This window comes from Pseudopipra pipra, chromosome 1 (genome assembly GCF_036250125.1).
Source record: "Pseudopipra pipra isolate bDixPip1 chromosome 1, bDixPip1.hap1, whole genome shotgun sequence".
NCBI lineage: Eukaryota > Metazoa > Chordata > Aves > Passeriformes > Pipridae > Pseudopipra > Pseudopipra pipra.
The window spans coordinates 116759130-116783324 of NC_087549.1; the positions used below are offsets into that span (position 1 = coordinate 116759130).

Sequence of the window (24195 nt, forward strand, 5' to 3'; positions counted from 1 at the left end):
AATATCATGGAGAGTGGCTTGGACTCTGACAGTCCCATAGGCTTATGTGTGTCCAGGTTCCTCAGGTGGTCTTTACTTACAGTGGGAGGACTTTGGTCCCTCAGTCCCCATCCTGCTGTCCATTCAAGAGAGGTTGCCATTGAAGACAGGCAAAAAAGTTGTTGAGCACCTCAGCCTTCTCCTCATTCGTTGTTATGAGTTTACCAGTATTGTTTATGAGGGGGGTACACCTTCTTTGACCTTCCTTTTTTGCCTTTTCTGGTTAACAGACCTGTAGAAGCCCTTCTTGTTATTCTTTGCATGTCTTGCCAGGTTCAGTTCCAGCTTCACCTTGGCCTTCCTCACTCCATCCCTACACAACTGAACTTCCTCTCTATATTCTTCCCAGGTTACCTGTCCTTGTTTCCAGTACCTTTCCCTTTAGTTTTACCACCAGTTCCCTACTCTGCCATGTTGTCCACTTGCCTTCCTTGTCCAATTTCTTGCTCCTGGAGATTTGCTAGCTCTTATGCTCTGTGGAACACTTTCTTAAAGATCTGCCAGCTCTGTTCCACTCCCTTGTCCCTAAGGGAAGTCTCCCAGGGGATCCTATTGACCATCTCCTTGGAGAGCTGGAATTTCACTTTCCTGAAGTTCAGTGGCCTAGCTTTACTGACCCATATACCTCAGGACTCCAAATTCCACCAATGCATGACCACTGCAGCCCAGGCTGCCTCCAATTTTGACATCCCCAATTAGGTCGCTACGTTGGTGACCACCAGATCCAGTATCACATCCGCTCTGGTAGGGCTGTCTATTAGCTGGCTCAAGAATTTATCCTCCATTCCAGGAGTTTTCTGGATTGCCTACAGTTTGCTGTGCTATTTTTCCAGCAGATATCAGGATGATTGAAGTACCCCAGCAGTACAAGAGCCTGCCAGCATGATGCCTCCTGTAGCTGGAGAAAGAAGGCTTTGTCGGTGGGCTCCCCTTGATCAGGTGGCCTGTAGTAGACACCAGCCATGAGGTTCCCTTTGTTGCCTTGGTCTCTGATTCCTACCCAGAAGGCTTTCGACCAGCTCATGGATGTTCTTCAGAGACAACACTTCACACTCAGTCCACCTCTTGATGTATAAGCAATCACTCTGCTTCTGCTTCCTCCCTTGCCACTTCTGAAGAGCCTGTAGCCATCAGTAGTCACACTCCAATCTGAGATTCATCCCCCCAAGTTTCTGTAATGGCAATAAGGTCATAGTTTTCTAGCAGCATGGTGATCACATCTGACGCAGATGCTGTCTCTGCTACAATCCAGTGAAAGGCTTAGGCACTCCCTACAGCCTGAAACCTGACCAGCCATGTGATTTTTTTGGGGGAGCTCTGTCTAGGTCGCTACGTTCTTTTTGGCGAGGTAGGCAACTTGGCTCCTTGCTGAGTAGGTACCATACCTGAGCTCCTCCCAAGAGGGCAATGATGCCAGTTGAGCTCTGGAGCTGGTAATGTATCCTCACCCTGCCTGCACAACGTGCCATGCCACGCCCCAGCTGACGTGCCACGCGCTGTTCACCCACACTGATCACTGCACTCCTGGTCGCTTGCACTCACTGGAGGTGGCTTTTCTGCAGGTGGGGGTTGGCATGGCCCTGCAGGGATGATAATAATATAATATAATGTAATAATAAATAATAATATAAAGTAATGTATAATTAATTAGAATATGGTTAAGAGTAATATATTGTTATTTGAATAATTTTGAGTCTTGTGAGCCCCTTAGGATTCCCAGTCATGGGAGTTTTAACATGGGAATATCCCCAATCCAGCCATGGAAGGATGCCTGCCTGTTCACCCACACTTCAAAGCAACACTTTACTCTGCTGCTGAAATGCCAAGTGAATGGCATTCAAAATGGGAGTGACTATGGTCAGTGAGTTCATGGGGCTCCCTGACTCAGGAACAGTGTTTTGTCCTAATAGCATCAGTCAGGAAGGAAATGCAAGGCAGCCACAGCATTTTACTCTTCTGAGGCTGGCAACTTTTCCTTAAGGTCAGTCAGGGATAGCTATGTATGTTCTCTAGCACCTACAGAACAAGAAGAGGTAAATATCAATAGTTGTCATTGTGTAAATAGGTTATCCTGGCTAGCCTCATCATTGGCTCCATCAGTCAAGAAAGAATGAAATGATGGCCAAGCGTGAAGATCCTAAAATATGAGGAATGTGTCCATAGATCAAGAGGCCCCTGCAGCATTTAGTGTCTGAGGAAATCTGTCTCCTCTGATTTGGCATTTGTTGGTGGGAAGTTGCAGTGACATACCAAGGTAGTCTTTTTAATTTAGAAAGCTTTGCCAGTCACACACAGACGTCAGTGCCCATCTGACATCTCCTACCCCTCCTGGCTACCATGGGCCCACTTGTGTCAGAGCTAAGCAGGAAGCATGGATGAAGAAGTCAAGGCATCATTGGCAATGACCTTTGTACATTACATGGCTCAGCTGGACAAGCTTTGTTTACAGCTGAGCCCCTGTGTAAACCTAACACCCATAGATGGCAAGGTCTGATGGCAGATTGAGGGACAACTCCTCATGAACACAAAGGAACAGGACAGCTGTCCTCTGAGTTGTTGTATAGCTCTTTCTGCAGCATGAAGAAAATGACAAATATTTGCTTCTTTTTGAAGGAGCACCATCATGTTAACTTTATTTCAGTTATGGTTTTTAACCCATATCTTTTTCATAGAAGAAACACTGTGTGGGCTATGGATTTGTTTATGAGAAAAAAAACATCCTTTCTCCCATAGGAGACCATTTATACATTATGTCAATTCTTAATTCTACAGAGGCTAAAGCTGAGAATGTAGTAAATCTCTATGAAAGAGGGACATGACAGGGAACATCCATAGCCACTTATATATTCATGGCTGCTTTTCCTTCTTTATTTCATCTTTGGACACATGCAGAAGCACTGTGAGTGCCCAGCTTAGTTTGTGTACATCCATTGGCCCCTGCCTCAAAACAAGCATCCCATCCCAGAGTAATTGAAGTATAAGGAAAACTTCATTTACTTTTCAGCATTTCTGCTGTTGTTTCCTTCTTGTATTTCCTTCTGCTTAGAAGATGAAGATTGAGGAGAATTTAGTGATGTGAGTTTTAAGTGTCTCAGGCATCACTGTTTCCACAGTGGGTGAAGCTATGTCAATACCCTTCAAGGTAGCTCAGCTCAGTTCCATGGTGCTGCATTGCACATCCTGCCTCTAGAGGTGAGCACCTCAGGTTCCTGCCTTTTGTTTTTTCTCCCTGCCTGTCTCTGCAGAGAGAGGAGGAAAGGTCAACATGTGACAGAGATTCAGTCATATTTGTTGACCCCACTTCTGAAAGATGCTCTGGTAGCAACACTCAAGTGATGAGTGTAGGTAGAGTTAAAATCTGCACAGTTGAGAGTAGAGCTGACGTTCCAGCTTCCTGTCTTTGGTAACTCCTGCTACTGGCAGATAAGACCTGAGGCTTGGCGTCTGTGAAATGGATGTCCCATGTATCCTTCAGAATTAGGAAGCAAGTGAAGGGCAGGCATAGTCAGATCACATCTACCAAAAAAAAGTTTTTATTTAAAAAGTTCAAGTAGGAAGAGAACTTCTCATTAGTTTAATGGCTCATAATAAAACAGGCAAAACATCACACAATATCTCCTCTACTGTTATCTCTTTCTTTTCCACTATTCTTCCTTCTCCTTAGAGGCTTGTTTTTTTTTAATTTCTCTTTTTCTTCTCTTCTCTCTTCCTTTATTTCATGTCCCTTTTTTCACTGTAGTTGTTTATTCTGATATCTCTGCACGATTCCTCTCACAGATCTATTCTTTTAATTTTTTTTTACTCTGTTTCTTTCCCTTCTTCAATCTCGGCAGCCAAACAGTGGCATTGTCATTGGGTAGGGAGACTGCCACTGTGCCTGTGCAGTCTTCCCCACACTGCTGCTGAGCTGAGGGTGCCGCTGAGCCGAGCAGGGAAAGTGATTTGCCCGGAACAGGATGAGTCAATTTTCTTCTGTATCAAACACTTCACACCTGAAGCTGATATTGCTGGGAAAGTGATTACATGATTCAACTTATTTTCCTGACCATGGCTGGCTTGTGCTTAAAACTCTAACAGGGAACTGCTTTCCACTTGCATTAGGTAACTGTCTGGCATCCACTCTGCATCATTTTACACCAAATCAATGTACTTTGCAAGTACACAGTTGCCATGTAGACCTGTAGTTCATGGCGGTTTCATTTTGAATTGCAAAACAGGTAAATGTAGTAATTTTATATGAATCAGATACGGGTAGCTTTTTACCTCCTTTAAAGCCAAGTAGAAGTGAGTTGCTTTTTATGCATGACCCTTGCTGCTCACATATGTGAACAGTCTCAAAATAGTCCCGGTGGTTTTTGCTATCATTGAATTACCTATGAAAACATAAAGACATGATTTACAGAAACACATTCTGCTCATGTGTCAGCGTTCTGGTTATACTCTGTAAATACAGAACCTGCCTCCAACAATCTGGACAACTTGCCTTTGTTAATGTCATGGAAAAGACATGTTTAGCCCCATACCTTGAAGATCACAGCTTAGACACCAGTGTAAAAGCTGTATCTATACCATAGATAATATAGGGAGTCTAGGGAGAACAGCCTTACTAGGCTAAGTACAGATTCGTAAGTTCTCTGTTGTTTAAATGGGCAGTGAGAATTACTGTCCCACCTATTCAGGTATCTCCTCTACATATAAACATTTATTTCATTCCTTTTACTTAAAACACAGTCCACTCTCACAGACCCTCCCAAATGTCTTTCTTGATCTCTGGTCAGGTAAGAAATAAGCATGGCTGGCATGAACTTAACGGGATGGCCAAGGTCTGCACCAGCCCCAATTACAGTTTATTCTGTTATAAGTTGTAAGCTGAGGGAGCTCAAGAGGGGATGTTAACCTGCTGGCAGTTCCTGAAGGCAGGAGGAATGCAAATCTCCGGGGGTTTTGTGGTGCAGTCAGTCAGCAGTGTGTTTGGAGCGTAGCTGCACCATGAGAGGTAGTGTCCTGGGGTGTGAATTGCAACTTCATGCTCATGGATTTATTGTAGTTGTAAAAGCAACTCCGTCTGACAAACATATATTTTTCTTTACCATTTATAATTTCTGCAGCTGCCATGTGAAGACCAGATCATCCTTCTGAAAGGCTGCTGTATGGAGATAATGTCCCTCCGAGCAGCAGTTCGCTATGACCCCGAGAGTGAGACTTTAACACTAAATGGGGAGATGGCAGTGACAAGGGGCCAGCTGAAAAATGGGGGTCTTGGCGTAGTGTCTGATGCCATTTTTGACCTGGGCATGTCTCTTTCTTCATTTAACTTGGATGACACCGAGGTTGCCCTTCTTCAGGCTGTTCTGCTCATGTCATCAGGTGAGAATAGAAATATATTGGGATCCTAATTATTTTTAAACTCTTTGGTCTTTGTCATAAGCCTCTTTTTAAAAGAAATAAGATATGTTAGATCTTGTAGTGCTGCCTGAAGTGGGAGAAATTTTCTCTCAGAATCCCAATGCAGCTTAGACTTAGTTTGGTAAGCACTAGGAAAAAAATTCAGGGTATTCAAAAACGTGGACATAAAGTGGCTTTGGTAACACACCTTGCTCGATTTGGTACTTACAGATGAGGCAGGGATGATCATCAGAAAGAACTCAGTTCTGGTTCAGAACCAGTGTGTCTTGAATGAAAAACAGATGATTTAGCAACATTGGTCCTTACAATAAGTTAGTTCCCTTTTCCCCTGGATACTGTCATGCACTGGGCAGTTACACATATTTCCATCAGTCTCATATGTTTAGTTTGACCTGTCCTAGTTTCCCTAATTAGCAGCACCACTGTTCCCTAATGGGCATTTGAGAGTTGTGCTGTTTTCCTACACTGGGACCATTTACAAATGGTCACTTGCTGGCATAATACAGAAGCAGCATCATATGATTTTCAAAGAGTTTCTAACCTTCTCAATTTGAGTATATTTTCAAATATGCTTCCACTGATTGTGCCAGCCCAAAGAGGAAATTCCATTCTTGGGCAGTGGCAGATTTGGCAAGATTTTAAAACCACTTTGAAGATTGGGCACTGAAAACAATATACAGTCAGTGATTTGCAAGCATAACTGCATCCGAGACAGAAAAGGTTTCCACATAAATTACAACACAGCACTTGATCTTGCCAATCAAAACATTTTGATTTCTTTTTAGTTCCATATACAGTGATACATGAGTAGTGGTTTCAGAAGGCAGTTCAAAGGACCTGTTTTTCCAGAACTGTCTCCTGAGAAGTGACTTGTGAAGGGGCTGGGTGCCAGCTGAGATAGTTAGGCAAATATTTGGCCTTTGTTTTACCTTGGTGCTCCATAACAGTTTCCTTTGCAGCTCACCTGGGATCAAAGCATGATCAAAGCATTGGTCAGACTGTAGAGAAACAGATAGAAGGGAACTGTAGTTTACGTAACTGATAAGTAATTTTTTTGTTTCTTTATCAGTTGTTTTACTGAAATATATAGGTAGAAGCCTTAGCTGAAATCAGGGATCTGTTGCTCTAGTCACTGTTAAGGAGACACATCCCAAACATCTATACTCTAAAAGGGCAAAACAGGCAAAGGATGAAGAAAAGAAGGATTATCTCCTTGTTTTAATGGGGACAGTACTGATAAGTGAGATGTCCAGGGTGAAAGAAGTTGTTTGTGGCAGAGCCAAATGTCCATGGTCTCTCTTCTTTCTTTCCTAGCAATGGAATCATCCTATTTTTCCTGATTTTTAATCAGGACCTTGTTAAAGCAGATAAGTAGTAACGATAATTCTGCTGCTTTGTATCCACAGATCGCCCAGGCCTTGTTTGCGTCGAGAGAATAGAAAAGTGTCAAGAGGGATTCCTCCTGGCATTCGAACACTACATCAATTACAGAAAACACCATGTTGCACACTTTTGGCCAAAACTGCTGATGAAAGTGACAGACCTGCGAATGATTGGAGCCTGCCATGCCAGCCGCTTCCTGCACATGAAGGTGGAGTGCCCCACAGAACTGTTCCCTCCGTTGTTCCTGGAAGTGTTTGAGGATTAGAGAGACTGGAGCGGTTCTCCGCACCCCCGTCGCACTACTGGCTGTCATTTCATCCCGTTGCCCAGCTCTTCTCACCCCTGTTCTTCTTTCATGCTCTTCTGTTTCTTGAGACGGGGTTGGGTTTTTGTTTGGGTTTTCTTTTGGGGTTGCTAGGGGGCAGTTGTATACACATGGATGAAAACATCCCTTTAATGCGGGTACTTGTGACTATTGCAATTTGTTCTTCAGTCCTTTGGTGTGAGTGCTTTGACAGCTTAACAGTGAAAATACGAACAGACCAATCTCATTCACCAGCACTTGTGTGGTCACCAGCTCACACACATCATTGCTTGAAAAATATGGGAGAGAAATTGAAGTGGCAGAAAATAAATTGGCCTTCAAGTTAAAATAGCTATTCTTAATTCGACCCTGGCAATTCTGTCTAGTATTACCTCCTTTTGCAGGGTACAGGTGACCAATTCGTAATATGAAATTTCTAGTTTTCATGATTATTGCTATTGTAACAATTAACATTATGATCTAGGGTCTTCATCATCATCATGATCCCATAATTCTTTGAGGATTGTTCCAGCAGATACAGTTTAACTGTGCCCCAAGTACTTAAAATAATGCAGAGTGTTTAGAAGGGACTGACTATTTTTTTTCCATGTGTATAAGATATTAAGATCTTCAATTACTAAAGTTGAACTCCAGGTAACTTCTCTGGAAGGTCTGTTGGAGTAAGAAGGGGAATTTGATCCTCTGAGGTGCTTTTTCTGAGAGTGAAGAGGTCTGCTTTTTCTGAGATGCATGGAAAATCCGTCACTCTGAGGGAGAAGACTCTCTGTCAGGATAGCAGGCAGTTCCTCAGAGTTATTCAGGGATATGAGGGCTCACGAGATGAGGAAAAGGAGAATGAAACATATGGGGTGACGTTCAGATGGGACAGAAGCCAACTGTGTTATTAACGACACTCAAGACTGTACAGCTTTATCCCAGTAATCCAAATAGTGTTGCTCAGCAGTAATGCTTTGTTTTATATATATATATAAAGTTTATATGCACATATATATATAATTTTATATATATATAATTACAAATCTTCAGCAGGTGTCTTAAACATATTTCCATGTTTTTATCTTCTCTCTCCCCTTCTCTCACTCTCTACGTGCGTGTGCGTGTGCGTGTGGATGCGTGTGGATCAGCTAGGTTCTTCCTTCTTGGTGTCTGTTCATGTTTTGTTTGGCTAGATGCTCTCTTGATTCTTTTAATTTATTTCCACTAACTGCACTAGCAGGAACCAAACTGAGCAATGACAAAATGTCCTGCTGCCGAAATTCGCAAGCCAGTACTCACAGTCCTGGAATGTTTGGAGGCCAGTGGTGAGGACATTATAGGTAGAGGTTCCTCTCTGTTATCCATCTCCATTCAGGGTTGTTATCCCTGTGTTTTATAAACTTGATATTAAACCATTCTCTGAATTTGTATGATACATCAAAACCCTCCTTCTGTTCTTCCTGGGAACCAGAGACTTAGCTCACGTATTTTGCACTTCCTCATACCCTACGTTCTTTCATGTTGTGCATTCATCTGTACCAGTTTCTTTCTCTGCTATTTATTGACCTATTTGCCTGGCAAGTCAGTGGGCATTGTCAGGGTGGATGTGTTGACTTTCAAAGCTCACGGCCCAAATCTCAACCCATATGTTTTGTGTTTATCCCCTCACAAAAACATGATACTCAGGAAAACTTATAGGCGGAACACAGTATATGTGTGTCAGGGGTTAAATTCTTTCCACCCCCCTTTCCCTACATCATTGAGAAGGCATTGGAGTGCTATTGGCCATGTTTGCAGGGATGCCGAATCTCGTTCTCCCTGTTCTTTGATACTATATGCACCTGTGATGAGCTGTGAGCACTGATGTTATCACTTAGGGGTTTTTTGTCAGAACATAAAACACAATGGGGTGTTTAGGGTTTTTTTGCAGATAGCGGGGAAGACAGGCCAGTGGGGATTAATTCTTACGTATTTGCTGAGGTTGAAGAACCTCTTGCTCCATTTTGAAGTATGCATCTAAGCAACATCAGTCTCTATCCAAATTCCTTGTAGAGCACTGTCTTGAAGACAGAGTCAGAAACTAGCTTTTTGGATAGCTGATTTGGGGTGATTTGATAGGGAACTGATAGCATATAGGAAATGTAGAAAAGAAGCTGATCCCTTACTTGTGTCTATGCTTGTAAAGGAAAGAGAAATGTGCATGTCTTTTGGAGTTCTCTTCTGCCACGGATCTGAGCTTGTTGTTCCTCCTGGAGCCAGTGCAATTACCTCACCTGTTTGCTCAATGTGAGCTTGATTTAGTGTTCCAACCTTTGACTGTGCCACGGATGAGACCCAGGAGAAAAAAGTCATGTTTCTCTTAGTTCCAAAAAAGCTGATGCGGTTTGGAGCTGTGCTTAATCAGGGTTCAGAAAAATCAGGCCTCCTTCCTTAGGTGAGTGCAGATGGACTGAAGTGCCTAAAAACAGGCAACCAACTTTGACAGGTTCGGCAGTGCTCTTAGCAGAAAGGACATACATCAACATCCTTTTCTAGCTTTTTAGATTAAGTTGGAGTCTGACACTGATTAACAGTGAGATAGTAGTATTCCTTAACTGAAAACTAAGACGAAGCTCTTAGTTGGACAGATTTGATGTACTGACATCTAATGGCCTCTAATCTCCTACCAGTCTTACTTTGTGTGACTTCATTTACTTCCTCAGTACAACTGCTGATTTGTGTGATCATGAGAGCAAAACTAGACCACATGAGGATGCTCTTGCAGACTCTTGCCAGTGGATACTGACCTTAGTTCTGCCAAGACATACACGCTTTTAAATATCAGTGGTCTCAAGCCATCGCGGCATCGAGCCACTGCGACTGACCACCTCAGTGGCAGACATCAGTACTGTAGTCAGCACCCTTTGTAGTAACTGGCCTTCTGAGTGAAATAACAAGCACACACATTCTAGTGCAGTCCAGAGTCTCGTTTCTGATGGTGCCACGTAGCTCTTATGTTTGCTTTGTGGTCTATGTGTGGGTCTTACACAGAAGATTTTTCCTGTCAAACCTGATTGTCACCGTTCATGGTTTCGCCCTGAGTAACATGTGCATTTAGACACTCATTTCATGTGTAATCTCAGTTAAGTTATGATATTTATAATGACATATATAGCGTGTGATAATGATTTTTGTTTACATTCTGCCAAAATGTAGACGTTAGAGTTAGACCTCCAAGGTTGAAAATCATCCTTGAGCAGACTGCTTGCATCTTCAGAGGCAGGCATCAGAAAGAGATAAAAACTATCCAGAAAGACCATTTATATCAGAAATCTGCCAAGAGAGGGCTGTTGATCACAAGCGGAGCATGTCATTGCTAGTGATGTATTTTTATGCTATGGAACTCTAATCTGTATGTGTCATATTGACTTCTTGCTGCATGAATCATAAATTATAAAAATCAATCTTATGGTTTTGAGATGTAGCCAGCATTCCTAAGGCTAAACCTTTTTCATTGACAGAATCAAAATCCACAACCAAGGAACGTTTTCCTCTCACTGTGAGAGCAATTGAAAGTGTTCAACATTTATCTTTTCACAAAGGAAGAGGCATCAGAACCTCTTAATGTGTCTTGTTATTGTGATCATCTGGAAATGATTGCCAGACGTTTCCTTTTGATATAGTAATGAAGTGATCTGTATTTAAATTTTATAGAGAGAATTTTATTCTAGTGCGATAGAGATTTATTTTCCACTTACAAACTCAAAACGGTGTGAGCACGTTTTTGGTTTTGTTTTTTTTTTTTACTATGGTATATTTTTGCTTTAAAATTAAAAACAAAAAAAAAAAAAGGTTTGGCCTTATCACAGAGTTTTAGTATAGATGTTAGCAAATGCAAAGAGTATGCATTATTTGTGTGTATCCACATTGACTGATGTCGCCTTCAAAAAGCAATATTGTGCAGGTAATAAGTTGTTTGTGACTGTCCATTGCACAGTTTACCTTCTTTAAAAGCTAACCTTGTTTATGCACAAGACAATCAAATGTAAATCTACATCAGCACCCGGGTGTGGATTAAATTTATGTAAATTACTGAGCACAGTGTAAAACATTAAAAGACACTTTATTTAATTACACATTTAATGTCGGTAAAGATAGTATCAGGGCATGAACTAGCTGACATACTGTAATTTCTTTTTTCCTACTTCCTTAGCACTCTTCAGTTTTAGTTTGCTCATAAATACATCAAATTAGTAATTCATAATTTTTTTGAAGAGAAGGGTGGTTTGGGTTGTTTATTTGTTTTTATTAAGTTGGTTGGGAGGACTTATTATTTTGTCTATGAGGTTTGTGGGTTTTGCTTATTTGGTTTATTTTTTTAATATCAATTTCATGCCCTGAGGGTAAGGCAAACATTACACCGTACAGTAAAAAAACAAAGTACCTTGGATGATGTATTTTTTTGCAAACAGTGTTAAGAGTTATGCTAGATTGGTAATATTTTTTCAGCCTAAAATATATTAAAAAAAATCTGTGATCACAAATGTTTTAAACTATCTAAAGAGAAAATTTGTATATTTGGGGGAAGAAAATAATTTTTACATAGCTTTTGTATGCAGATATTAAAATGTAATTATGAATATAGTGGGCATAGATAACTGTGTAAGCTTGAATTCTAAAAAAGAAAAAGCTTATAACTGAAAAGTGGTCCTGGTGTCTCTGTCTCTTTGTTGTGGGCTGTTTCATCAACTCTGTCACACACTTCCAAGCCACCAGAATGGGAAAATTAGGACCTAGAGCACGATGTTTTATCAACTCTAACCTGCTCACATTTCTATCCTTCTGCATCCCTTTCATCACCTACCTCGTATCTTATCTCCTCTCCTCCCCTCCCTTGGGCACCCAACCAGAGTTTTTCACTTCCTCACTCTTCACAGCAGCCAAAATTAATTCACTCCAGTGAACTGACTCATGATTTATGTCTCGCTCAATTACATTTTTTAAGGGAACGCCCTTTTTTTCCTTCTCCACTACCAGCCTAAACAGGGATGGTTGACAGGAGCAATAAGCTTCCCATCTTTTCATATGTTGCATGCCTCAGTCTCTTACCTATTGGAGAAGATATTCTCTTCAAATATTTTCTCTAGTCTCCTATTCCACTGAAGTTTTGATTTCTCCTCTAATCTGTTCATTCCCATCAGAAAGAAAAGCAAGACGTAGTGCCTGGATCCCAAGTTGTTCCTTGGCCTGTCTCAGATGGAAACCTATTTCAAGCTGTTGTTTCCTGGTGATTTCCACAGGCGTTTGCTGGCTGACTGCCAGCTCCTGATCCCAGTCCCCTTCCACATGAGGTGCTGGGAGCCTTCAAAAGGATGCTGAGCTCCCTTACTCTGCCTGGCATTGGTGGAACTTCCTGACACCAGGCTTGGTGTCCTTAGGGAGTGCTGTGTTGGCACCTCAAGGATTTGTTCCCACTGGCCCCAGGGAATAGGGGCTGTCTTCAAAGGCAGGATCTCCATCTGAAGAGCTGGAGGGAAAGCATGAAATCCCTGCCCTGCCTTAAATGGAATCCCTTTGAGCACTCCAGGCACCTTAGTGGGGAAGTCTTGCCAAAGCCTCTGCTGGGGTTGAACTGAGTGAGCAGCAATGTGGGCTGCTCAGGCCCTACAGGACCAGCTCTGGAGTGAGGAATTGATTTGGTGCATAACAACTTGTTTACTTGATGTGAAGAAATAATTCTGCTCCACAGATGCCAGCGCTCTGGCTGTCACATTTTCAGGCTTAATTTGTAGTGGTGAAGTCTGTATTTTTGAAAAAGTAGAATGAGGTCTGTTGAGAGGAGCAGTGTTTTGACAGCTGCATGAATTTGCTTCAGTGTCTATTTGTCACTGCAGAGAAGGATGTAAGAGATGGTCAGTTCTCCCCTCAGAGCTCTGCACTGCAGCAGGAGTGTGTTCTCAACCCTCTGTGGGCCACCTCATGCATCATGAGCCTACTGGTGAACAAAGCTGAAGTCTGTTCATCCTCTTGGTGACAGTGGGTGAAGGTTTTCTCTACTTGAAAACTGACCCACATCTTAAGGATTTTCTCTGTGGACTTAGGAATAAACAGACAGATATATGTCTTATAGTCATGTGTGCTGTATGGTATTCCCATAGCATCAATAGTTTCAAAACAAAGCTCCCTTGGTATACGCAAAGATGTGCCTGAAGATTCTTAGAATTATAAAAATGGAGGAAGACCCTTTGAATCATTTAGGAGAGCCTTGGCACCCTAACATCAAGGAATACCGAAAGACTGGTGGGATCCCTGAATCAGAAGTCCCAAAGGGAGAAGTAGGAAGGTTCCTAGGTCATCCTGTCCTTGTGGTGCGTTGGAAACTTGGAAAAACTTGGAAAAGTGGTCCAAGTTTGGTACCCTGCTGTGCAGAACTGGGGTGACCTCCTGCAGGGAAAACAAGACAATTCCTACTGGACTGTATTTGGAAAACACTGTAAAATATTAGAGAAGGACATCAGCAAATCAAAAGCAAAACCCCAAATAAGTCATTTCGCAAATGCCATTGGAATTTGAATTTGCAAGAGACTACCTGAGTTGGTATGGGGGTAGCTTTAAGCAGGATCTCTCTGAACAGAAATGCTCTAGTTACCAGAAATAAAAGTAGTTTTGCAAAATCCAGATGAAAGTAGTATTTAAAGGGAAAAAAAAGATATATTATATTAGCTGCAAGGTCTTTATATCCCTGATCAGAGGTAGGAGCAAAAAGGGGAAGTTGTCTTTGTTGGGATAGCTATAGAGGCAGAAAGCTTCACTGCCTGATGTAATGTTTAAAATGGAAATGAAAGCTTAGCATGCCTTAGTGTGTATATAAAGTTGCAGTAGGAGTTGGCTAAAGCTGGAAAAAAAAGAATAAAAGAAAGAAAAAAAAAAGAAAGAAAAGAAAGAGAGAAAGAGAAAGAAAGAAAGAAGAAAAGAAAAAAGAAAGAGAGAAAAAAAAGAAAGAAAAAGAAAGAAAAAAAGAAAGAAAAATAAATAAAGAAAAAGAAAGCAAAGAAAGAAGGAAAAAAAAAAGAAAAAGAAAGAAAACAAAAAGAAAAAAAAAAAGAAAGAAAAAGAAAACAGCAGTATTGGAGGAAGAGAAAGATCAGGAAAAAATGTGTGCCCATGAGCAATACAATGTGCACAGAGGCTCTCATGGTCCAGATAATCCTAGATTTGTTTTCTCATGGTGAAAAAAATGCATGCTGGCTTTAGATTAGAATTCTTTCTCCAGAATTAGCCTTCTTGGAAAAGGGCAAAGGGTAAGCTAACCTTGCACTTTGGATCAGTGCTTGCTAAAGGTGTAAGACAGCAGCTGTGAGAGCTGCAGGTAATGGGCTTTGCAGCTTTGCCAAAGATCGTGGTTCTGACCACCTACTGCATGCTTAGGCAGCATGCTCTGAGGGGCAGTGCTGTCATATAAGGAAGATAGAGAGACTGAAAGGCCAGGTACCAACTGCTGCTTTTGCACTACTAAATTAGACTCTCAAGCTGGGACCATTACTTGATGAAAAGTGAAGTTGAGTTCTGTGCAGTCATATTTAAAAAACAAAGCTGGAAATAATTAATGGGTCTGAGAGGCCAAATCTTGTGCCCCTTGAAGTCAGAGCTGTAGATAATGGCAAAAGGTGAGATCCAGGCTATGATCTTGGTGAAGTGTAGGAGAGATCACAGGTACTGTCAGTTGCTTTCACAAAAGGCACAAGAAAGTGTTTGGCAATTATGACACAGAAACATAATCCACACTTCAAAAACAGCACATCTTGGTGAAGCAGGTCAGAATCAATGAATGTGAGCAGCGAAGAGCCTGCAAGATGCATAATCATGAACATCTCTCTTTTCCAGTACCCCAGCCCTTGCAGTGCAGGAGGACAAACAGGCCCTCAGCTCCTGTTAATGCTCTGTGAAGGCAGGTCCTGACATTAGTCCTACATTCCCGTGCAGCATGCATGGAGAAGGAATATAATCCAGAAGCCTGAGCCTTCCCTGGAAATTCTGCTGACACCAGAGATGGGACGAAGGGCACCAGAACAGATTTCTACTCACCAGATCAGGAACTACAGAGATGGTATGATGGTCAGAAAGGTCTGCTTGAATGAAATGGGCAGTAGGGACAGGTCTACTGCCTCTGAAGCCTATGTACAAAGCTCAGGAGCAAGGTGTTCTTCGTCAGGAGTCTGTAGTATTCAAATGAGCATCTGATGGTCTTAAAATCACATTCACTTGTCTCCTATCACCAGAGTTTGTAAGCTGTGAATATTGCTGTCAAGACCCATAGAAGAAATGAGAGATTATGGGGGAAGGAAGCTGTTTTGGCCAGAAGTAGAGGGGTTTGAGCTTCCTGCAGACTCTTTGCATATGCACAACTTTGCACTCAACACAGGGCTAAAAAAACAAACTAGGTTGATCCATTTCCAGGCTATATCCTTAAAGCCCTGAAAATGAAGAACTGATTGCCCTTTGAATCAAAGGTCTTCTGGGGCTGACGGTTCATTTTGGGAGCCAAGGACAGCTTCAAGTCCCGGGCTGCCCTGCACTGAGGACATGGGAACACATTGGGCTGGGAGTATCTGTGGTGAAATAACTACATGCTTCAAGCAGCCAGTGGGCATGCAGCTCCATGAGCCTGGAGCTGTTAGAGATGCACTCTGTCTCCAACTCTGTCACCATGGTATTGCTGCAGGTCTGAGCTCAGGGCAGAAAGAACACACGGAGACTATTCAGGGTGTGAGGTGCGGGATTCTTCCTAATTTAATTTTTATTTCAAGTTCTATTAATAAAATCAGTAGTGAAATTAAGTAATCATCTAATGTTAATTACACCTTGTCACATTTCTAGCTGAGCTGATCTGATTTGCCTCTAGCCTTGGCTTCAGACAGTTGAATGCACCTACGCTCCATTATTCCCACACATGTTTTTTCCCGAACTGGGCATGTTGACAGTGTTTCAACTTCAAAATAAACCTCACAATATCCATTTCTTTTTTTATGGTGAAAAATAAGGTGGTAATAAGGATTTTAACAAGGAGATGTCAAGACAACAGAGGTGTCTTGGCCAGGACAAGAGGCTGGACTATAAGCCAGGTTTCAGAATTGCTTTCATGAGCTGTGATGCCGCACTTTTATCCATCCACAGCGCCGGGAGACTGAACCCAGTAATATTTTCATTTTCATAAAGGAAGTAAGTAGGATATTTTTTTCCCTTTTTCTGGGCTTCAGAAGAGTCTTAGGAGATGTTTGCCTTCCTCAGAGTCAAGATGTTTGACTTCTGCAAAGTAAAGTGAGCCCCTCTCAACTGTTGACATTTGTGTCTGTTGCAGATGAAGCTCTCCTCCTTCTTGAAGTATATTTTAAGCAGAGAGTTTGATCAGTAAGACGGAACACTTGTCCGCACTAGCCACTTGATTTTCACTCCCATACATCACCTATATGCACACACTGACTCCTGGGTATTTTCTTTTTCAGATAGTGGTGGTATCTGCTGCCCTTGGATTGGAGATCAGGTGCCAAGGTCTTGTAAGAAGGAGGGTTGTTCTGGGTGGATGCCAGTGCTCTCCATAGACTGGAAACTGCTGTCACTATAAAAGTACTGCAAAAACTTATGTTCTTTGTGAGAGGGTGCAGATTTTTCCTGTTGCATGAGTTAAGGGTCAGTTATGAAAACCTTGGTGTTCTTTGCTTTTGCAAGCTGTGGGATAGCTCAGGACTGCATTATTCTTGGACCAGATTTGAAGTAGTCTATCACTGAACATAAGAGCATGTTCTGAGCTTTGATTCACTTGACACTAACTTTAGAAGTTGATGTAATATTGTTGTATTAGGAAATCTGCTTGTTGTCTTCCCTCTAAGCATCCATCATGTGCCTGAAATGGGTGCTGAGTGATTTGTACTGAATTTCCCTGGTTTTTTGACACTGTCACTTCAGACCCACTTGTGGGAAACCAAACAGGTGGGCAGGCTAGAGAGCCAGAGGCAGCTACCCAGTGAGAGGCCTCAGAGATAAAACTGTGTCAGAATAGACTTTAGGTGTCAGCACCCACTGGGTGAAATAACTTTTGCATAATTCAAACTAACTGATGACTAATAATAAGACCCAAGACTTGAAGCTCTTTCTGTAATTCCACTTCTTGAAAGGAGAGGTTGAAAAAAAAAAATCTCTCTTTCCTTTCTCTGTGTATATCCCCGTGTAAAATGCCTTCTCTAATACAGAAGTCTTTCCTTCTGCTTCTGCATTGGAGCATCAGTATTTTAGTGATTTTTAAGTGCAAATATGGTAACCAATAAATGACAACTACAACCTGCTACAACTAAGCAGAGAGATAAGGTATAGCTTAAGGTTTGTCTAGTTTAAAGAGATGATCTAGCTGATGATGATGTGTTTGGGTTCAGGCCTTAAAGCTGTTCAAAAATCAAGTGGATGTAGAAAAAAGTCTTACTTGCATCAGCCAGCCATCCCCAAAATATATTTCAGTGGAGATCTTTCTGAGTGAAACATCTATTTTTTTTCCTAAAGTGAGATTAACAGCATTGAGAAGTGATATGTTTGTCTAACAAAAAGTGAGAGAACTTTGGCCTTTTTCACCAGTTTTACTCTGCACAGAGCCGGTGTAAGGGGGCAAAACCTTAAAGGAACTGGCTTTTTCCAAACATCCTAATTTTTTTGGAAAGCCAACTTTCTAGCTAACCCAGTTTGAAACATCATGTTCCAACCAGCCCAAATCACAGACACAAATGAAGATACAAAATAAAGTTGTTTTTACTGAGCCCCGATTTTGTGACAGCAGGCTATATTGCATGCCTAGCACACTGGGTACCTGGTCAAACCCTGCCAGCTGTAAAGCAGGGCAGAGTGTTGGCAGCTCTGTTGTTTAAAATGTCAGGACTCTTCCCACATGGAAAAGATGGTGTATTATGCTGTGAATGTTGATTTTGCACCTAGGCAATAAGTGGTAGCTTGTGTGACAGACACACTGATGAATAGATGCAGGGAGCCTTTTGTCATCTAAAATTTCTCTGCTGAGAAATACTGCCTGGCTGTGAATCTGGATGCACCAGGATTGCTTGTAAGGGGCAGGGTGGGTTTAGCCTGGTTCTGCACGGCCTACCTTGAACTGCACTGCCTGGTGAACTGCACCCAGCTGGTGAGGACATGGGTGAGGGAGGTAGGAATTTTTGCTGCCTGAAAATCATATCATATTCACAACACAAGCATCAGTTACAAGCTCTGTAACTGGGCCATGCAGACAGGCTGAGCTTGTCCCTTTGAGGAGTCTGGGCAGAGAAGTGCATTGAGAGCTCAGGTACTTGTTTCCTTTGGCTCTTCATTTGCAAATTCACATTGGGCCATTTGGAAGATTGCATTTCAAACTGGTTTAGAGACAAAGATGGTTTTCCAAATAAATTAGATATTTTGTAAGAACATTCTTACATTCTTCTTTCCAGCAACTTTTCTGATTCTACGACTCAGGCATTATTCCTCAGATATAGTGTTGCAGTTTATCCTGGGACCACAGCACAGGCATGAAAAAGAAACTAACACCTTCAGCTGGAACAAAGTGAAAACTGGTTTTGGAAATACGACCATAGGATCTTATGAAGCTTATCTCCCTAGCAAGGCTGCCTCTCTCCTTCCTTATCACCTGGCCTCTGTGCCAGAAACTGTCAAACAAGCTCCAAACTCCAATGACCCCACCTCTGCAGCAGAATGGGGACACATAGCATTATCTCTGCCATTCCTGATAAAATAACTACAGGAGCTCAACTGAAAGCTTCTCTTTCAACTACTTTCTTTCCCAAAGTACTTTGTCAAAACTGCAGAAGTCACAGAAAGAAGAAAAATCCAGCTAATCTAAACAACAGCAAACCTCAAATCAAGGAGCTTGCCAGACTGATGAACAGACTTTACAAATCACCTACTTATATTTATCCTTCTGCCTCCTCAGTCATTTGCTTTCACAAGTTTTGCTAGGGAGATTGTAGATTAAAGAGAGCAGCTTTGCCCAAACCAGTAGCAAAAAGTACCGGAGAACCTAAAGTGAAAAACAGGAAACTTCTACACCACAGGAATCCTGAATGTTCAGTTTAAAGAGGATTCACTGATTGGAAAATGCAAAATACTGGCTTGAGGGCAATAACAATGATAAACGTTTAGAAAAGAGGGTGTGAGAGCTATCAAAACAAAAAAAAAAAAAAGGGTAGTCCAGCTAAAAATCTCGTTTTGCACTTCTTTGAGAGAGGAAGTCTAAAATTTTGTAACTATGCAAAAACCCTGGGAAAACTGTCTAAGACTTCACAAGCTGAGGAACTCCACTGAATACTAGGTTTAATGTGGACTCTAAATCTTCTGAAAGGATGCTGAAGTCATGCCATAAAGATCATAAAATGTCCATTTACTATCTTCTAAATTCCAGACAGACCCTTTGGACACAAGAATAGACTTCAAATACCTGTCACAGCCCCAGAATTTGCTGCCTCCTCTCTGGTCGTCCCTCAGAGCTAAGATGAGGGTTGATGTTTGTGGTGGGCACCAGTGAGCTCTTCTCTCAGCCCCGGGCCAGTGCCCACCTGGCTGCTCAGTAGGAGGCTGGCCCTGGGTCAGGATGCAGGCTCTGGTTTCCAGGAGCTGAGGCTCCTACTAAGTTCCTGAACAGCCTGGAGGCAAGGATCTGGCAGCACACTGACTAGGAGAAACACCCTTGTGCCCTTCCTGGGGCCAACAAGGTTTGCACTTGGCCTACTTGGTCAAGATGACTGGTATGGGCAGGTGTATCAGGAGAGTTAGGGAAAGGGGTGGCTGCCACATTTCGTTATTTCATGGGTTTTAGAAAACTTCCAAAGTCAGGTTGAAGTCTGGGGCACACAGCCATTCTGAGCTCTCCTGCCCTTTGATCTTAGAATTACTAAGGTTGCAAAATACCTCTAAGATCATTGAGTCCAACTGTTAACCCAGCGCTGCCAAGTCCATCACTAAACTATATCCCAAAGTGCTACATATACATGGTTTTTGCCTCCTCCAGGCATGGTGATTCCACTTCCCTGGGCAGCTTGTTCCAATGCCTGACCACCCTTTCAGTGAAGAAATTTTACCTATTATCCAATCTAATCCCCCCCTAGTGCAACTTGAAGCCATCTCCTGTTGAGCTGTTGTTTGTTACCTGGGAGAAGAGAGTGACACAGAGTCATAGGATCACTGAGGCTGGAAAAGGCCTCTAAGATCGTCAAGTCCAACAGATGAGCCCACCTGAACCCCAAACTCAATACGACCTGACACCACTGACCCCATCCGATTATTGCACCTAAGAGACACAGAGACAGTCTGGAGCTCCTGAACCAGATCCTGATGTGTTCAGCTCCATGGGACCACATGGGAACATAGTTCACCACTCCCCCTTTAACAAACTTAATTCTGAAATTGCCACCAAGACACAAATACCTTCCCCAGAAATGTGGAAGAGCCTAAACTACCTGAACAGCAACTCTATGAGCTTCCTGCCCTCCATGGCCAACTGTGGGGCTGTTCCTTCTGTCCTGGGCAGAGATCCCAACCCTGTTCTCAGCTCCAGCCACACATGACAGGAGAGTAAAGACATCAGCTTGCTAGTTGAAAATACTAATTCCTACCTAGCCTGGGCCATCACAGCTATTTTCAGCTATTCCAGGTATGCAGAAGCAATGATCTGTTTTCATCTTGCCCCAACTCCATCTTCTAGCATTAAGAGAGACAATGCTGTCCTTCAATGCATGGGAAAGTCACTCCTTTTCACATAGTCTCATTTTTCCTGTTTGATATTTGCTGATTTTTATCCATAACTTAATTCTGCTTTTCTATAGAATGTGGTGTGTTGTTTACATATGGATATAATTTTCACTTGTTATATTTACTTTCCTTGACAGGTATAATGCTGTCACTTATAATTCTCCATAAAAGTCCTGTTGCTCCCCACACTAAAAAACTAAATTGGTCATCACATATAATTTGTTTTTATGATCATGTGCTCATCTGCCTTAAAAGAGAGGGATTTATGCAGAAATAATTGGGTAAATTAACTGTCTAGGAAATCAAATGTAGAACTTAATAATGTCCAATATGCTTTTGTACTTAAACTTCATATCTAAAAGCTGTAATACACGTAGTTCCTGTTCTTTCTCACCTTTTTGTACAATAGGGTAGCACCTTTTACAACCAGACTGTGTGCCAGGCTTGCCAATATCTTAAGAACATGAAAATCATGACCATCATCTGATCCAGTGTGTCATGGAAGAGGATGACCTTCCAAGTGGGCACTAAATTGCAGTCCCCTAGTGCTCTGGTGGGGGATTCTGACTTCTCTATCTTGCTTGTAAGATGTACCCATCAACAGACTGCAGACTGAACCAGACAGCCTTTTCTGATATGTGAGGCCACTGACCAAGAGCTCTCTTCTTCCTTTCAATATTCTTTGAAGAAAAATAGTAGGTTGGAGCCAATTGATAGTCCCAATGTGTGAGATCTGACAGGTCTAAAAAAGGTATGGAAAGAACTGGTAAGGCTTTGTTTGTATGCCACTCAGGACACATCCATAGCAGTAGATCTGTCATCTAGCCTTATCTTGTTGGTTTGGAGCAATTCAATACAGAGAAAAAATATGTAATGAGAAGATACAAAAGTGGTAGAGAGGACATATACTTTGGAAGAGGTTGTCAAGAGAAGTTGTGGATGCCTCATCCCTGTAAGTGTTTAAGGCCAGGATGGATGGAGCTCTGAACAACCCAGTCTAGAGGAAGGTGTCCCTGGCCATGTCAGGGGGGTTGGAAATAAATGATCTTTGGGGCCCCTTTTGACTCAGGCCATTCTATGATTCTATGATCCTTCACTGAAGATCAAGATGGCAGAGAGTGATGCAAGTTCCCTGAGCTCTGTTAGACCAATTATAATAAATGTAACACAAAATCAGAAGCCAGAGGAGCTTTTACTAATAACATTTATTTGATTAAATTGTCTCATACACATGGTCAGGAAAAGAAAGAAACATAGGGGAAATTATTGCTAATGTCAGCATAGCATAGAGAAAGTGTTTACAGTTCAGCATCTTCTCATTTTTTCTTCTTAGGATGTTCTGTATTTTAAATGGTAAGTACTTCTGGTCCTTTCTCACTTGTCTTAAGAGAAATTAAGAGAGAGATGGAAAAATGGCAGATATGTTTAAAAATATATAATCAGTAAAAAGATGTCTCAGTTTAGCATCAACAATCTGAACTTCTTTAAATTGTGCAAACCAAAAAGTGACAGCTTTTGGTTGCACCTTACATGTTTCCACATAAATTGCCAGATGCATCTATACCACATTTCTGTCCTATTCCAATGAAAGGTAATGACTGTTCCCTCAGCTGGTAAGGCTATGCCAGAGTAACTAAGAGAAAAATTGTAAAAATTTTGATTTCTCTAAATATTTAAGTACCCTGATTCCCATCTTTCTTTCTTCTATCTGTTATTTAAAAATCCTGACTTGGAGAGCTTTTCGGCAAGCCACTCAGAAGGCATATTCCACTTGCAGAGTAAACTAGCTCCACCAAGTGACAACTGTTGTGATTGCTAGTCTACACCTGCAGTTAAAATAACATAAATCTGGCACGGTACCACAACAAGCCAGTACATCAAATTTTCATTTCCTTTCATTTCAGGAATTTTAAACAGTAGGATTTCCTTTTCTATCGTTATTATTTGTATTTTTGTCATTTTGGATTATGGAGACCATGGCAGAGTTGAAGCAAGTCACCTTTTTTCAGTCTAGAGTTCTCCTTCAGTGAACAACTAGCAAAGAGCCAAACAAAACTGATAGGCAGCACTGATCACAGGCATGTGGGCTACCTGCAAGATGAATTGTTTCATACGCATGCATATAGATCTGCATGGGTGCACAGCAACATGCATTTAACACACTCAAACAACAGCCCTAGGGTTAAAAATCCTTACTATACCAAACTGAAAGCTTTGTGTTGAGGAAATAGTATTCTGATCTAGAAGAAAGGCTGTTTTTCTCATATAATGCCAATGTGCCAATGCGGACACAGAGCACTGTCACTAATATTCTTCTTCTTGGTTGCACTGCACTGTGCCACTAGCATCCAGGTTTCTGTGTGAGTCCGTGATGAATAATTTAAAGATATACACTCCATGGAGGAGTTCAGAAAAAGTGAAGTGCAAATATACATTTTATTGTCTATGTTTCCCTCTTCATGATACATATATATATAGTAACATTATACCTGTTACTATTGTATTACTAACAATATCAATGTTGCTAATTGGTGTATATATTTTGTAACAGTACTATGAGATGAGGATATGAATCCTGAGGATGAATCTGTGACATATTTTTTTTCTGAATTTAGACCAGGATATGTTAAAGTATTAATAATAAATTATGTCTGTAGTAGAAGAAACAACTGCATCTGATCTATATAATAATCACCGTATGTATTTTCTTATTTTGAATTTCTTCCATAAATAGATAAAATGTTAATTCATCTTTTACCTACTTATTTACACTGAATTGGTGAACAACTAAAAACATTTTAGAATAAATCTGGATCTCAAGAAGACCGATACAATTAATGTGGCTATGATAATTTAAAGCACATGCTCTTTACCTTAATGAGACATATGTTTTCTCATGCTAAATTAATTCATGCATTTTTGCTGCTATTTTGTATATGCTGTTTCAGTCATCAATATGCTCAAGTGTGTCACTGAAGAAACATAAAAAGTAAAAAAAAAAAATGTACTGAATAATTTCGGCCATAAGAACTACAATGATATTCTGTAAGTTTAAAGGGTTACTTTCTGACTTAAAAGCACTCTACATAGACCTTTAGCACCTCATGTCAGACAGCAGCATGTAGCATGAGTTTCAAACTGATGAGAAGTGTCTGGAATACTGCCAGGATCACGGGTCTGATTCCTTTAATATGATGCAGCTCTATCCACATGATCAAACCTGAGTTGAGGTTATATATTTTAATGCTCCACCAACTCCAGTCACTGTAACAACTGTTTTGCCATATGAATAC

At 41.4% G+C, this 24195-nt stretch overlaps 1 protein-coding gene across 13 annotated transcripts in view; it reads left to right on the forward strand.

The window, feature by feature from the left end:
• Positions 1 to 11815, forward strand: part of THRB (thyroid hormone receptor beta) — a 169632-nt gene extending 157817 nt beyond the window's left edge. For all 13 annotated transcript variants that reach the window (XM_064672943.1, XM_064672970.1, XM_064672933.1 and 10 more), the window contains 2 exons: positions 5148 to 5406; positions 6852 to 11815. In XM_064672943.1, the coding sequence (XP_064529013.1) occupies positions 5148 to 5406; positions 6852 to 7093 (501 nt within the window). In that variant the 3' untranslated portion in view covers positions 7094 to 11815. The remainder of the gene's footprint in view (positions 1 to 5147; positions 5407 to 6851) is intronic.
• The last annotated feature ends 12380 nt before the right edge of the window (positions 11816 to 24195 follow it).